Below are 18,276 nucleotides of genomic sequence, written 5' to 3'. Positions count from 1 at the left end.
CCGACGGGGGGGACACATAAAAGGCAAAACAAAATAATTATTTTTATTTAATTCCGAGTACATATTTTCATATTTATCTACCTTTTAAACCTTCTTTGGACTTCCACAAATAATTCAAGACCAAAATTAGCCAAATCGGTCCAGCCGTTCTCGAGTTTCAGCGAAACTAACGAACAGCAATTCATTTATATATATATATAGTAACGTTTGCGTGAACTTAAGTAATAACTTTAATAAAAAAATATATTATTAAACCGTAGACAAACGTAGCGGGATTCAGAAAACCAATAACGCCATCTATCTATCGAGTAGTTGTACTAAACGAGTGTAGTTTCTTACACCAGTAATAACTTTATATTAAATGAAAATATCGATATACATATGTATAACTTGAAACCTTAGAACTTATATCTCAAGGTGGGTGGCGCATTTACGTTGTAGAAGTCTATGGGCTCCAGTAACCACTTAACACCAGGTGGGCTGTGAGCTCGCCCACCCATTTAAGCAATAAAAAAATATTTAAAAAAAAGCTCTCATCGGTATAATTTGGAATACAAACATTTCTATCTGATTTTGAGAATTTACCACCCTCCAATTGTCTTCAAAAATGACTTCATTGATATTATATTCGTATTGATATTCTGTTAATTTTTTCGATGCACTAAAAACACGAGGCCATACATAAATTTATTTAAAATGTAACTTATTCACACGAAAACGTATAAATATTATTAACTAATTAATTAACTCACAATAGACCACTATTCGAGATCGCCTCTTAAAACACATTTTATGGACATCCCTGCCAGTTAATGGAATGAAAATTCAGTTTAATAAACCCAAGCTCGTGGATTGCTTTAACAAGATTAATCTGTGCTTAATTGGTCTAGAGAATACGCTTTTCTTTATCATTTTCTACTCTCACAATAGTCTTCATTGTGTTATTAGGCTTAAAATGAATCTGTACTGGGAATTTTGTTGTGACTTATAGAATAAAACGCCCAGTGAGTGTACTCGTTTCGTTAGGTTTAAGAAAACTATTAAATAACATCTGTGCATAAAGCTTACTATAAAGTCAATGATTATCTAGAAGATTGCGTAAAGCGGGAATGAGTCGCTCGCTCCGGACATTTCAATATTGCAATAATTGTTACGTTGTAAACTCATTGTAAAAATTAATATTTAAAAAAATCTAATATTTAAAAAAACACATGCCCGCAGAGTTTCTTGCCAGTTCTTCTCAGGACGGAGGCTAGTTCTTGTGAATTGACGGTAGTTCTTTTTGACGTTCAACAAGTGTGTACTTTCATTTATGTTGAATAAAAAAAAATGATTTGATTTGATTTGAACAATGTGTTCAATGCCTACTACAAAAACACACATAGCATGTGTATCCACGAACGACTTCATAATGAAGGAATAACTTCGTGTAATAATAATTACTAATGGTCCCCCGGTAGTCGAAATTCGACTATAATTAATTGAAATTATTACTTTGTACACTATTCTATTATACTTCTATAATCACAGATTTCGCCAAGACTACACTTTAGACAAATGTTAATAAAGACAAACAATATTTAATCTAATTTCAATTTGACCACAGACTATAAGCAATAAGAAAAGCTTATCAATAAACAAATAGTATGCATGCGTGTGTGAGTTATGTCAAATACATGATAGTGTGTGCAAAGTTTTTTTATTGATTTAATGTATTATTTAAGCATCATTTAAAAAAATATTGACATTCTGCACTCCTTCTCTATATTCTCTTTAAGTGTGGGTAATTTCATACTCCTCCGTCCGTGCAATTTTCGTAAAAAGGGGTACAACGGTTTTGCCTCACGTATTAATATATAGGTGATCGTTTTTTTATTTTGTTTTAATAATTACCCACGATGCGGGTATTCTACCTATTTCTGTCTTCAAATAGTCATACGTTCTTGCTTAGAGAATGGGATAGCTAAAATAAGACTGTTGTTTACGTTCATTGTGCGTACAATATTATTTCTGTATGTACTACACGAATGATACTCTTACAAAGACATATAATCTGTATTACATGTAGGAGAACACGCTTATTATGAAACATTTCATATGAATCAAGGAACAAACTTAGAAGTAATACGTTCTTTTAAGTAATGTTCTGTAAAGACATGGCGACGTAGCTACCTAATAAAGTACCTACGCCGACTTTTTGAATAGAAGGTGAATGTAGTTTATTCTGGTATTATGCTCAATAAATCTGATAACTTTGGAGACGGGCGTATGGCGTGAGGGTAGGTACCATCGTCTATTTGTGGATACGACTGATGCGGAACAAAATAACTATAGACACCAATATCGGGTTACAAGATTCGTAATTTTTTTTTATTTATTTATTGCCCTAGTAGGCAGTCGAGCATACGGCCTACCAAACTTCACGTTAAGATTCCTTTGAGCTCGCGTTCTCGCTTGTGATCGCCACTCTGTGATGAAATGGTTAACAACCCTAACGAAGGTACCACGGGCTTCGAGTTCGGTTACCGATCGGAGACTATGTCATTGCTAAAGATATTTGTAATTCAGAGTCTGGATATGTTTTTTTTTCTTATTGCCCTTGTAGGCAAACGAGCGTGCGGCCAACTTCGTGGCGTCATGATTTTCATAAAATTATCGTTTTGTTGTTTATTCATTGTTGGGAGTGACAGTGACAGACCTTGCGTAGTAAGACGACTGCTTGCATCTCAATCCTCGCGGTGTCATTTCTAAATGCGTTTAACATCGCTCTGATATGGTATGGTTTGATATGTGTATAACAAGTAATATCACTTTGGTTTATACAACTTGAAGTCGTCGTGGCTTAAAGGGTAAGACGTCCGGTCCATTCGTGTGTAGTGATGCGTCAGTGTTCGAATCCCGCAGGCGGATACCAATTTTTCTAATTAAACTGTGAAGGAATAACGTCATTTAATAAAAATCAAACCCGCAAAATTACAATTTGCGTAATTACCGGTGGTAGAGTCTCTTGCGAATCCGCAAAGGTAGGTACCACCATCCTGCCTATTTCTGCCGTGAAGCAGTAATGCGTTTCGGTTTGAAGGGCGGGGCAGCCGTAGTAACTATACTGAGACCTTAGAACTCATATCTCAAGGTGGGTGGCGGCATTTATATTGTCTATGGGCTCTTAACCGTAACCACTTAACACCAGGTGGGCTGTTAGCTTGTCCACCTACGTATGCAATAAATAAATAAACATTATGCAACTGTACTATACTAATTAATTATATAAATGTATCTCTTGCATTCTCATCTTTCATTTTACTTAACATTTCCATTGAACCCTTTTCTGGGTTGCCAAAGAGCGTTGACGACATCCAGACGGCTGGTCGTAAAACAATAATCCAGGTCATACTGTCTTGACAGAGTATTCCATTACCAAATAGCGGATAATAATTCTGGCAAACAAGATGTTGCTGTTTATGTGTGAAAATAAGCAATTCCAAGAATAATCTTAAATTATATACATAATTATTGTACTAATCATACACCTAATCTTTCTAGGAACCCTTACTTTGAACAAAGTAGCAATATTATTCATGCAACAATATGTGAGAGTAACTTGAAATACAAGTCACAAACTTATGTAAGAATACTGTCAAATAATAATCCTTACATGATCGCGTATTAAAGAGATGAGGAATAATTACTGTACAAGAATATATAAAATAATAATTACTTCAATACAACTACTATGTACTCTTTATAATAAATAGTTCTTACTAACAACTGAACGGGTGATACATAGTTAAGATAATACTCATACTAATAATTCAATTTTAGCAAAACAATTAGTTGGCTATCAGTTTCGGGTAATTGCAAAAAAACAACGGATCAACCACTTAAACTATACTGAGACCTTAGAACTCATATCTCAAGGTGGGTGGCGGCATTTACTTTGTAGATGCCTATGGGTACCGGTAACCACTTAACACCAGGTGGGCTGTGAGCTCGTCCAACCAACTAGGCAATAAAAAAAGGATTGTGTGATTTTATGAAACTACGCTAAAAGTGAAACTTTTTTTCACATTATAGATATTTAACTTTGACAAACAACATTTACATTAAACACTGACAAAACACACAGAATAGCGTGGAGCACTGGCACAAATGAGTAATAGTCTATACACTACACGGTCAGCTGCTGCGAACTATAGGCGCCGCCATATTGGCCTTGGGTGCTCTGACGAGCGCCTTTCACTTTATCCCTACTCCGCGGCCGACCGTCACGCGACATGCAACACACGAAAAAGTTTGAGACGATGTCAGACAATGACGACCAAAAAAAAACATAAGAAATCACAAATCAATTCGCGGTGTTCGCTAATCGCGTATAAGTTGCGCCGATCTCGAAGGAGCTCTGTTGAGAGCAATTTCACTCGGCTCCTTATCTCTGGGTGGCCCGGCTGCGCTGTGACGCGAGGTTATTTACGCGCCCGGCGCCGCCCCTAATCCCCTATTTATTCCGCGAGATGTATCTGAAAATTAGGGATCACGTCTGAGCGGTATCCCGGGTGGCTGGTTAATTTGTGGGATCCTAGGGTGTTTCGTTACTCCGTACAATGTCGGGCTTCGGCGTGTTAGAACGCGCTAAACAAGGCTATATTTAATGAAATGTAAACTGTGATTTATGAACGAAATTACTTAATTTTGTTTACTCGATTCGTTTTAGAGACCTTTCTCGAACGTAAGAATAAATACGGAGGCTATACGAGATGAAGGGATCTAAAACGTAAAATTCGTTGATATATCCAATCAAGTACGGATTGATCTTAACGAGGGGAATTGTTGCTATCGGACCTAATAACAGGAGATCTGCTTCGCAATCGTCGTTCGTTTCCCGAGGGTGATTCTCGATTGTTTTTTATCCCATTCACCGTCACTTAACTCAGGCCCATGTCCCCATTTTTCCCGGTCCTTACACACTAACGGGTGATTGGGCTCATATAGGGTTGTCGAAGAATTGAACACAAACTATCCCGTGTCTTGTTTTTGTCAAAGTATTATATTCAAAACCCTACAACAAATAACGAAGATTGGCATTGTTGCTAATGAACAGGATGACTGTTCGCATGAATTAAAGATTATTTTAAAACAAAGAAGTTCATAAGTCAGGGACTAAAAGTTATTTGGCAGCCCTGTCGGGGTCTAAGCGTAGGAAGTGTTTTAAAGCGACCATCGAACGGAATGGGTATGTTAGTGTGTATCGGAAAACGAAAGGGAACTCTGAAACGGCGATTACAAACGTAATGTCGCTTTATACTGGGGACGACATGTAGGGAGACGGTAATGCTATTTCAACAGGCCATAGTATTACTGCCAGTATTTTTCAACACACTTAACCTAGAATGAATAGAACCAATGACGAAAAGTTACGCCTTTTCTTTATTTGCCTATGTAAGTAGATTATTCTTACAGAGGATACTTTCCCGCGATAATTCCACTAAAAGGATTCACCCGGAATTCACTCGGTAAGAATTGCAACAAACCGAGAGCACTAGCAAGAGTCCTAATGGGGCACTGTGCATTACGAAGGCACAAGCTAGGCGATACTGCTGCTCCAGTCTGCAGATATTGTGAGGAAGAGGAAAAGAAGCCCCTTTGCCCATACTATGTGATTATTGTGCCTTAAGCAGAAAAAGATGCTCACTTACACTTTAGAGACCATATTCTTTAGGTGCAGAATATGTGTCCACGGAAAGTTGTCGTGTTTATTCCGAATTTGGGCCTTCTTCTTCTCTCTGAGGGTCGTGACCACTTCCTCCAAATTTGGGCCTAAAAACATATATATCGAACACTCAGGGGACGTCAAGAGAGATCTATGCAGATTGCAGTGATAGGTTTTACAATTCCTCCACACTTTGCGAACCTCAATAAATCCCGCATACCAAAAAAGTTTAACAAAGATATTATCCGCACAAGACGGATGAAGCGTGAATTTGAAATTTACATTATGCGTCTTCTTCGTGCTCTAAAGGATAAGACGCCCGGTGCTTTCGCATCGAGCCATACCACTGAGCCAATTCGTTTTCTCGAATGAAATATGTACTAAACATAACTCCACCAAGCCTTTTACTATGAAGGAATAACATCATGTAATATAAATCAAACCCAAATCTACTAGCCGATTCTGATTTGCGTAATTACTGGTCGTAGGGCTGTGTAATTTCCGAGCCTAAAATATTTAGATTACATAAATAATTATATTAAACATTTCATATCGGAAGACGAGCGCGATTGTAGGGCACAAAAGCATGAGTCAGCGGGGTTGTAATTAGAGAACAAAATGCCTGTCTGAAAAGTCACACAGCAAATAGGGTATCTTTTACCGCCTCGCAGTTTTTAATTGCGCCGTTTACAACCTCAAATGGTTTTATTAGTCCGCACGTGTAGGTACCACCACCCCGTTTATTTCTGCTACGAAACGTGCGTAATGCTTAATGCGTTTCGGTTCGAAAAGTAAGGCAGCCAGCCGTTGTACCATAGAAACGTGTCTTAGAACTCACGTCTCAAGTTGGGTAACGGCATTTGCGTTGTTGATGTCCGTGGGCTCCAGTAACCAATTAACACGAGGAGGCTCATTCACCCATCAAAACAAAAAAAATATTAATATTTCCCAGGAACATTATCCTGCCGACCCTAAACGGCGTCAGAAGGCGCGAATACACTCAAGTTTCCCGATTACAAGACCACGAAACGTGAGGTGAAATATTTGTAGTCACAAAGACTGCGAATGAAACCCAAAGTAGGTACCTACTGGACCCTAAATGTACTGTGAATTTAAACTAGTACGGGAACGTGTCCAAGTCGCGTAAACGATATTAGAGTATTTATTTAGGTATTCCATGATAGGGCATTCCATAATTGATTATTTAACGTGCATCTTCTGAGTTGCTGTTGCTCTTTGTATCGTCCTCTTTCTCCTCCTCGCGTCGTATTCCTCAATTCCAAGGCTCGTGACCACCCTTCTGTATCACTTTCTCTTTCACGATTTTTCTCTATCTGTTTCTATCTCTGGCAGTGTTGAGGGCGTTGTGAAATGTTGAATCCCATCCACATAACCGGTCACGATGAGTCTCGAAGTTGTTTCCATCCTTCCTTGAAATGTAACCCCAGTATTCGGATGACGGCCGCAAGGAGATTTTGCTACTTCCTAATATTCCATAATTCCTATTTTATATCTAAATAAACTGAAATCGGAAAATAGAAAAATCTAGAAATAAAAACATCAAAACAACATCACAGCAGCGCGTTAAACTCGTAAATGAATTAAAAAAAAAAAGTACATGTGTGCAATTCACAAGTGGTAGAAGTGAAACCTTCCAAAATTAAAATACAATTATCCTAAACGTCTTAAAATTTTGTCATTAATAATTCTCTCTGTGAATTGATATTTTAATTTCACGTATAATCCAAAATTAAAATTCACTACAAGAGCTTTCATACACACGTTAGTATTAAAAAAATCTCACAGATGGCGCTGTATTAAATAGTATGTATATTTCTGTCTCATTCTTTTGTATTTGTGTCACTTACCTGTCGTTTTTCCGTTGCATCCGGTTTGAAATCACGATTCTAAAGAAGTTTTCACTTAAAAAAAAAAAAAAAACTACCCTTCTCCGGTAATTTCCAAGTCCGTATTTCGTGTACAATAACATTTTTAAGCAAGTGACCCTCTCGCTATCGTCCTGCGTTCCGTATTCGAACGTTTTCAAGCGAACCGTCGAACGAATGGTGACAAAGCAGAATTACTTTTAAGCGGAAATTTCGCGTGCTCACCGTAATAATGACCGAAATGAAAAGCTCCGTCGTCGGCCGCAAACAAACCGAAACCAACTAAAAGTTTTAAGTTGCGAAGTTCGACTCTCGTCGGAATTGCGTGAAGCGACGAGTCCTCGTTTACGGAGCGAACGGCTCGTCCGATTTGACTAATGACAACCGAATTCTTCTTGTGCTGAATGATTGGGACGATAACTAATTGTTCCCTGGACGACTTCCGGCCGAATTGTTTTAGTTCCGACGAGTTAGTTTACTAATATTTACCGATCTGTCTTTATGTCTGAAACTAAGCCACAACGGACCACGTTGCTCATAACAAATTTTACTATAAAAAATTTAATGGTGGTAGAACCTCTTGTGAGTCCGCACGGATAGGTACCACCACCCCACCTATTTCTGCCGTGAAGCAGTAATGCGTAACCGGTTTGAAGGGTGGGACAGCCGTTGTAACTATACTGAGACCTTATAACTTACAGCTATCTAAGCAATAAAGAAAAAACAAAAAATATCTTCAGACCCAAACTCTATATGAGAATATTCGACTACACGACTTAAAATTTGAATTTAAAGAAAACAGCTTTTTATACAAACGCGCTTATAAATAAGCAAATTCATGATCAGAAAAATTTTAGCCACACTTATTTATTTACAAAGCAGTATATTATATAATCATGATAAGTAAATAACAGGACTGACCTCGCCTCTACGGTCCACACTCCAACTCTAATGAGACCGTATTTCTCCATTGTGGTACTGGTAGTCTGTAGGCATTGAGAATTTAAATTGTCGGCCTCACAAAGCCGGTTTCGGGATAATTCAATCTGCCAGGAAACTGAGGCATTGTCCAGTCCTTGTTCTATACAATACAACTTCAGTTACGATAAATAAGTATTCTTACGTGGTTAAGATGGTATATCAAGACAATTAATATTTTAACATAATTTTAAGCGTGTATCAACTGTCGCATAAAATTGTCACAAATTACTTTTAAGATTCATCCACTATATAGGTATCATCAATATTTTTTTTTGCGAAAAGAACATTGGAGTCACTTTTCGAAATTTTTTCAATTCATAAAAATGTTTTCTTAAAATATTAAAAAAATATTGTGAATTTAATTTAAAAAATAACTTTACAATGTAATCTCGTTGTCTCGGTAAACGTTTAAAATACCTTACAGTTTTCGTGATCACGTGAAAATAATAAAATGACAACAAAAAACCTAAGATTAAACTGTGAGAGAAAATATAATGATCGCGGAAACCACGGAAAATACGATATTTCTAAATTGTTTCAAAAGCTTACGCTAATGCAAACCATGTCAATAAAAGCACGTATATTATTATTGGGTACCTACATAATATGTCTAACAATCAGTTGTTTAATAAAATATATAAACTAAATAAAATAAAGCTTATACAATAATAAAAACTGTAAAATTTTATTAACAAATTTCAAACAATGACTATGCGACTGACTAAGACTTGTAATTATTTATATTATTCTTTTATATTTATCCGTACACTTTATTCGCTAACAATACCTTTAAACACAAAGTAAACATTAAGCGTCATTTTAAAATTACCATGAAATTCCCGCCATGAGAAAGGACGGGGCTCAAAAACGAATGCTTCCCGACCGTTTGAACCGATTCAAAGTAATCACCATGAATTGTGATTGCGTTTAATAAAATTGTTTAAAAACACCGGCTAACGGCTTAATGACGGCCCTGGAAATATGCCATGGGAATTTTACCATGTGACTGCATGCAATCAGCCTTTTTACTTTAGCAAAACTGCCCATGTGTGCAACTACCAATTATGGATCATTCTAGCATTTATATTTTACGTTTAATGCACACAAGACAGTTATTATTTATTTAAAAAAAACAGTACATATATAATTGAAATTTAATAATATTTCATGACATTTAGGAATCCCTAACCTCATGATTTATTGTACACAAAACATTTTGAGCAAAAATTGATTTAAAGAATGTTTTAATGCAACTATTAAAATGTCCAACCCAATCACTAATTCTGTTTTTCTTTATCCACAGATGGCGCCATTGCGATATGCCCACGTGATTTTTGCCTTCCTTGCCGCTAATTATATCATGGTACGTATATCTTACATGAATAAGAACTTAACTCTATACAAGGAAGTGCATGAAAATAACGCATGGTCTACTAATATGGTCATTTTAAACAACAGTTCGTGCCATCCGTATCTCACTAGCCACTAGAGCAGTGAGATATCGATTCGATTATCGATGTTGATAGAAGATCTTGGATGCCAGAGCCGCTTCGTGTAGTTTAAATGTGCGAATAATTATTGAATTTTTTACTTAAATTTAAGTTTTAATAAAAAATTTAGGCGTAAACTATTATTGAGCATATATTATTGACCAAATTGTTTAATTGTAATAACTGTTTAGTAAGAATGTAGCTCAAAACGAAAATATACATTAAAGAGACGAATTTACGGAATGTATTCAGTGTTCCGCAGCAATTAGTGGCGGGCGCCAATAAATCGCGATGGAAATATCGATAACGTGATCTAGTGTCGTGCTCGACGTGCCGTGAACAAATCGATTTTAATGAATGGTTATCGATAACGTAATAAGCTTTTTTCAAATGGAAATACAAGTCCACTGTGAATCTACGTCGTATTTACGGGTAACTCGACTGTTTCCATCAATACGCACCAATGAATCGTGTGAACAATTATCGCGGCCCACGCGAAACTGAACGCAAAATACAAACACATTCTTGTTCTCGGATGCGTTCCATTCTCCAATCTGCATAATGCGCAGCATTCATTTACCGAACGTTTGTGAACGACAAATGAAGCGGTGGAACAAAACGTTTTAAAATCGCCAGTTTCGAATGACCTTTGTCTTTGAGGCCGCTGTTTACCTGAACAGATCTACGCCAGATGGTCTTCCGGTTTGCAAACGCAAATATTCGCGAGAGCCCACGTCTTTAATGGCGCGTAAACAGTGAACACTGATTGTACGCTTCGGGTAATGTCCGTTTAGTTATTTCCTGTTTCCGCGCAATCATTCAGATCATTTATCATATTTTTAAAGAGATAAAATCCAGTTTCTATCAAAAAGCTTATATCAGAATTCCAACGCTACTACTGTCTTGCGTATGTAGGTACGTTTAAACCACCTACTCCAAAATTAATTAATAGATGATTGGTTTCGATATCTCAGCGGCGAACGCTACTACATACCTGCCACAGGCTATGTACTCCTGGTAATTCAATAGACATTTTCACTTAATCATTCAGTTGATTAGTGTTTAATTATGATTTAATGGTGACGTACATACACATAAATTGTGAGGTAATTAACAAAGACGCACCCAGAACAATTTATGTGTATAAATTTACAGTTATTGATGATTTATGTCTTATGATATCACATAGCTTCATTATAAGGTGTACATTATTATTTTTTATTGTTTATAGTCTAAGTCTTAGACTACTGAGCGTAAATTCCGTCACCCACCTAACATGACAGTTCTAGTTTTATTGTACAAAGACTACCCCGTCCTTTAATCCCAGACGCATAACTGTTTCGCGGTAAATATAGGCAGAGTAGTGATACCTACCACTATTTCGGCCCATCCACCCGTACGGTTTCATAAGACACCCTAACACCAGTGTTAAAAATATAGTAATTCTTTAATTAGATTTAAAAATAATGAATCACGTTTTATTCCTTTTCAAGTGTTATTAAGATAACTCTAAAAAAATCTTCTCCGACGTTTAGAGGTGGAATTTCCAATAACTCCAATAGTCATGCAATTTTTTTTTAAGTGCTTCTACTTTTGTCAGTTTTTCTGGAGCATTATTATGCACGAATTTCACTGGTATGTACTGAGCTCGTACCACTACCAAATAAGGCACCACTAAGATATCTCTGCCGCATAGCAGTCAAGCACTAAGGTTTGAAAGATAAAACAGCTCTTACAACACAATCGAATAACCTCAACTCGCCATCTTTACAGGCTGCAGACGCGTATGCCTTCGAAGGCAATGAATCGTAACTCAACGGAGTTGGCGGCATTCAGGGCGTGGCAACTGCGGTAAAACCATTAGCATCAGGCAAACGAGCAAAATCTTCAAACAATTTGTATTTTGTAAACAATGACGGCATTGTTGGGTGTCAGCCATCTTGAAACATTTTACCTAAAACATCAACTACTATTGCCCGCAACACTTAAAATAGTTAAATATTAAATCTCAACAACCCAACCTCAAATTATTTACCCTTCCAAAGCCCGGAGGCGACGCCACTTGACAGCCAAAGTCAACCAACGTAATATCCGGAACGATTTGTAACGCAGCCTCCTCGTCTTCGTATCTCGAATTTTTAATCAAGTAACCGTCGGAAAGCGCTAATTTGAATAACGGCCCGCCGGTGGCCAGCGAAAGGGTTGTTTTAGGGTTCCGCACTAACAATGCTTCGCTAAGAACGGTCCTCTAATGGCCTAGAACTTAATGGTACGGGTAAACTTAGGAATTTGCATTTTAAATGACATCTGTTATTGTGCCAGGGAAATCGTATTTCTGCCCGTGGAATTAGGATGTGGACGTTTTGACCCGTGCCGGTTCCGGACGGGTCGAATTGCGTGACCCATTCCATTACGGCGCTAATAAGGATTAAGCGAACGGGATTAGTTTTAAGAGCACAAACTCGTTTCTGTCTGTGCCCATTGTAAGGTCAAAGCCATTCAAAAGTACCTACATTTATTGTAAATAATTAATTCGTATGAATAGAAATTTTCGTTTAATTAAAACTTCTTTGCATTCTAACATTCAATTGGTTGGACTGATATCAAACTCGGGAAATCTCAACTGCTACACTTAACTAATCAATTGTGAAAGTTTTCACTGCTTAAGGAAAATCTAAAGCTAGGATCAAGTATTCTAGAAGCATCACAGTTAAAACGGAGAAAATGAAAGTGATTTACATTAATTACATTATTAAATTTTTATTATTATTTTTGTTAACAAAATCTACCAGTGCTTTTTTCTTCCAAATAGAAATGATGCAGATCTATTGAATCTTGACACGTCCCGTGACATCATTGGCTGCATAAGTTGTGTATCGATCACAAGTACTAAACAAATTAGGTTCCGTCGTAAACTTGTAGCAGTATCAGTATCATAGAATAGACAATATATAACTAGAACTCAAATCGCGGTAACGACATTTTAAAGTTACGTTTGCTTAGGTACATGTATGTAATAACAGCTCCGAACAACATTTGGACCGTCGTTTCGGTCTATTGAGGAACAGCTCAACCCCGGTGGATCATCTTTCCTTAATGTTTTCTCCAAAGGCTAATAATACTGATGGTAGGACCTCTTGGGAGTCCGCACGGGTAGGTACCACCACTCCGCTTATTTCCGCCGTGAAGCAGTAATGCGTTTCGGTTCGAAGGGTGGGGTAGCCGTTGTAACTATACTGAGATCTTAGAACTTATATCTCGAGATGGGTGGCGCACTTACGTTATAGATGTCTATGGGCTCCAGTAACCATTTAACACCAGGTGGGCTGTGAGCTCGTCCATCGAACTAAGCAATAAATAAAAATTAAAAAAATCTTGCAGTATTCCAAAATGAAGTTAAAAATAGCCTTTATTTATCTTAGAGAACCTTACTTCAAGCTACATGTACCGATGTTCGTGTATTTTTCTAACATTAAACTGGCGAATCTCAATTATGTAATTTGCATACCTATTAAGCGCCGTGTACACTTCGCCATTTTTGTTCGCGGCCCGCCTCCCCGAACCAGTTACCGCCTTTTTTATGTACGAATTATGGTCGTTCGGAAAATAGTTCATCGTGGAAATTACTTAATGATATAGCTACTTTCACGATGAAAATTTTGTTAGCATTTCTTGGCGGTGCTTCGTTAAATTACGAAAACTAAAGTAAACTTCGCATGTCACTAACCTAACCTGAAGTTAGACTAAATCGCATTATAGAAAACATTCTTGTTATCGTTTGATAGCACAAAGCAAAAATGTTCACGATTGACTTCCACGGTGAAGGAATAACATCGTGTAATAAAAATCAAACCCGCAAAATTATAATTTGCGTAATTACTGGTGGTAGGACCTCTTGTGAGTCCACACGGGTGGGTACCATCACCCTACCATGAAGCAGTAATGCGTTTCGGTTTGAAGGGTGGAGCAGCCGTTGTAACTATACTTGAGACCTTACAACTTATATCTCAAGGTGGGTGGCGCATTTATGTTATAGATGTCTATGGGCTCCAGCAACCGTTTAACACCAGGTGGGCTGTGAGCTCGTCCATCCACCTAAGCAATAAAAAAAACAAAGGAATGGAATAATGAATGAATGAATGAATGAATGATTCATTTTATTTCAGACAACTACAAAAAGTCCTTATCTGTACATATTATCATTGAAACATACTTAAAATTACCAAAACCAATCAAAGAAAAAAGATACATTTATTAAAAATAATTATCAGTTGAATACATTTAAAATATTCCATTCAACTGATACTCATTTCGAATGTCTTATCCAACGAATGTCTGCGTAGACCGAGATGACGGTCTGAATTTTGTTCAGTATTTTTATATTAATTTACAGGCTTTTACGAAACTACTATTAGCGTAATACGGTTGTTTGCTAAATTTCTTTTATTAGTCAAAAGAGAACATTATATGAGTCCCAATAATGCCATCGGCACCAGAAAGTTAAGTTCCTCTCCCTAGTTGTAAATCCTGTTGCCATTGTTCTTAAAAGCACAATCTCGCCATTGATGTGAAGTGAATTAGCGTTCCTCCCTGATGCGAGAAACGCGAATATACCAAGTACTTCAAACGCTATTTTGCGGTAAAAAAATATCTCAATAACATCTTAACAAAATCATTATACAAGTTTTTTACATCTCCGAACATATACCAGACGAGCTGAGCCACTTAATTTCGCCTACCTTAAGAAATATTTGTCTTTTTTTTTGCAAAATAACTCCCTAGATCACAAAGAAATAAATTACATTTTAATTTTAATCAATCGAACTGTTGCTTTATTACAAAAATGATTAATTTAATGCTGTTACGGTTAGAAAAAATTAAATAGACTAGAGGTCCCGCAGTGGTCGAAATTCGACTATAATTAATTGGAATTGTAAGTTTGTACACTATTATGATTTTATTTTATACTTCTATAATCACAAATTTCGCCAAGACTACACTATAAAAAATATTAACAAAGACAAACAGTATTTAATCTCAATTTGACAACAGACGTCAAGAACAAAAGTTTGACAATAAATATTGAGCATGCGTGTGTGCGTCAAATACATGGTATGTAGTGTGTGTAATGTTTTCTTTATTGATTTAATGTATTTTTAATGCATAATTTAAAAAAAATATTAACATTCTGCACTCCTTCCCTGTATTCTTTATCAGTGTGGAAAATTTCATACTCCTCCGTCCGCGTAATTTTCGTAAAAAGGGATACAAAGTTTTTGCTTCACGTATTAATATTATAGATAATAATACAGAATTTACTTTATCTGTTTCGCTGCAATTAGCACTTTTAGAGAGAAACAGTAAAACTAGATTTCATATCTTCAACAACTACTCGTATATATACAAACACGATAGGTTCCCGTGTAATGTACCTACATTGTTGTTTATTGCTTGCTCACGGAATACATTATCAGACTGTGTAGTACATACAAGATGCATTCACAAATTTTTAGATTCGCTCGTAAAACATTCGTTTAGCTTTTATGTCTCGTTACAATGTTGGCTGTGTTAAAATATTTTCTAAAATGGGGCAGAAATTATTTACTGCGCACCTCAGTAAATAACTAGGTAAATGAATTATGCGATCGAATTTTAAGGAGGCTTTGAGAACCGTTATTTCAAAGCTGTCAATGATTCGAACGATTCCAACTCCCGACTCAAGAGGTGAAAGATTAATATTGTTGTATAATTATATAGCATATGGTATATAGCAGTGATTCTCAACCTATTTTTGTTGCGGCACATACTTAACGATTTCAAAATTTGGCGGCACACAAAAAAAAAGATAAAAATTATTTACTTACTACAACACACTGCTTACATAGTTTATCAAAAAAATTTAATAAATAAACTAAAATATACTTTTTTTTATGTGGATTTAAATATATATTCATGTTTAAAATATTTTTCTTTTAAAATGATATAATTTAATAATATTATTATATATTCCCAAAATTTGGCGGCACACTTTTGAAATTTGGCGGCACACAAAAGTGCCGCAGAACAGTGGTTGAGAATCACTGGTATATAGTAATATACCATAATTATCCAGAATTAAATAATGCGTACACACAATATAATATGTAGTATAATTGAAAATAAATAACGAAGAAATAACGAAGTTCGTAGAAGAAAAAAAATTGCTCATAGAACATTAATACGTTTCTTTTAGCTGCAATCAAATTCTATTAAATTAAAGAAATTTCATTTTTTTTATTGCTTAGATGGGTGGACGAGCTCGCAACCCACCTGGTTTTAAGTGGTTACTGGAGCCCATAGACATCTATAACGTCACCCACCTTGAGATATAAGTTCTAAGGTCTCAGTATAGTTACAACGGCTGCCCCACCCTTCAAGCCGAAACGCATTACTGCTTCAAGGCAGAAATGGGCAGGGTGGTGGTACCTACCCGTGCGGACTCACAAGAAATCGTACCACCAGTTTGTGACTCCATCATATCAAATTTATCGGTCCAACGAATAGATATGAGTGAGCGTGAAACTTATCTGAACATATACGTGAAATCAATGTTATTCTCCTATTCAGTTACAAACGAGATGGTTTATTGGATTTTAGAGGGAATACTGCCGAGGCCGCCGACGATATACGCGAAGCCGAATGAATGTTTGCCGCCGTCCCGTGCATCCCATAACGAATTCTGAATTGTATGAACGCTGTGTTGCCAGACCGCAAATATGAAAATATTAATAATTTAATATTACTGTAAATTATAATGTGTATATTTTTTAAATAAACTTTATTTCAATATCTCGATTGTAGACTCGAGTTTTATTATTGCAAAAATACTCAACAAATGTTCTTCGTTATCGTAAATTACAAAATGAGAAAAGTTTTCAAAGAAATAAGGACGTACAAATCTATTAAGATACCTTTCATGATACACTCAGTATAAAACTACACGCTAAATAATACAACCTCCAAAAAATTTTTCTAATCAGTTATTAATACAAACATTAAACGCGAACATTCAATATTAAGATATAATGTATGTCGTCGTGTCTTAAAACTAAAACGGTTTTAATGTTTTATTTTAGTATCTTAAAGAGCCTTTGAGAAAGTGAACCTAAATATTGAAACAAAAAAGTAAACATTTTATTTATTGCAACACTAACAATGTCATCGGCAGCCCTGCGTACGCCGGAGCAGATACGTGCAAAATGGAATGCTAAACGTTGCGGATGCGGTGGAATATCGCGCACGACTGTACTTTTCAATTTATCATGCTGACTCTTGACTGAAACATTTTGGTTTACATATTTCGTAAGGAATTTAATGTTTTTTGTTTTGTTTTTTGTATGCGTAATCAAATGTAAAAAAAATATTAATTGGCCATTACGAAAAGCTAGACTGTTATTTATTTATATACATTTTCTTGTTGCCTATTACTTATATGCGGGTATCTTAAAGTAGCTTGCGTTGAACTGCGAAAGTCTTGGAGCAGCGGTAGTCGACTTTGATGACGCCCTGACGGTGTGGTGTGAAAGCTACAGCTGATCCATCGCAGCCTCCATTTTTGGGGAGCCGACAAAGGAAATCTTTCACCGAGCGAGTTCTCTGCTCGTTGGACAGTCGTTTCAAATGTTAAAGTTCGAAACTTGATTAAGAGGGAACAGAAATATGTATGTATGCAAAAATGTACGGTAATTCAATGTAGAGAACACAGGAGAAAATACTGGCTGATGAGACTTTTGTGTGAAAAAATATTAATTTCTATGTACATATTATGTATAATGTACTACTTCTATTTGACTTCAAAGTTAAGATCGAACAAAAACGAATTACGAATCGTACAGAAAAGCGAGTTAACATTGAAAACTTGGGTTCTGCTCTTGATGTTCAATCCAATTACCATCCAAGAGCGAGTCTAAAAGACGACTAATAAACAAAGTTATCCGACAAACTACAGTCAGCTTTGTCTTTTAAAACGAGAAATTGTCGGGCTTGCATCCATCAGCCATCTCAAAGTAATACGATTTAACTACACTTTGTAATTGTAGACTTGGATCCCGCTCGCTCCGATCTCCTTGCTAATTGTCGAAGAGTGGAAACGTAATAAAAGTGTTGCTCTTTGAAGCGAAGACGCCGGCCCAGGCCAGCTTCGAGGAGAGCACATTTTAATAAATTAAAACTG

General features: G+C 36.4%; 1 protein-coding gene across 7 annotated transcripts in view; it reads left to right on the top strand.

The window, feature by feature from the left end:
* The window catches only part of LOC110386053 (leucine-rich repeat-containing G-protein coupled receptor 5), a 328,609-nt gene that overhangs the window by 303,723 nt on the left and 6,610 nt on the right, over nt 1-18,276 (top strand). For all 7 annotated transcript variants that reach the window (XM_038021804.2, XM_038021805.2, XM_038021806.2 and 4 more), the window contains one exon: nt 9,878-9,937. In XM_038021804.2, coding sequence (XP_037877732.1) covers nt 9,878-9,937 — 60 coding nt within the window. The remainder of the gene's footprint in view (nt 1-9,877; nt 9,938-18,276) is intronic.

This window comes from Bombyx mori, chromosome 4 (genome assembly GCF_030269925.1).
Source record: "Bombyx mori chromosome 4, ASM3026992v2".
Taxonomy (NCBI): Eukaryota; Metazoa; Arthropoda; class Insecta; order Lepidoptera; family Bombycidae; genus Bombyx; species Bombyx mori.
This window is presented reverse-complemented; position numbering and strand designations above follow the sequence as displayed.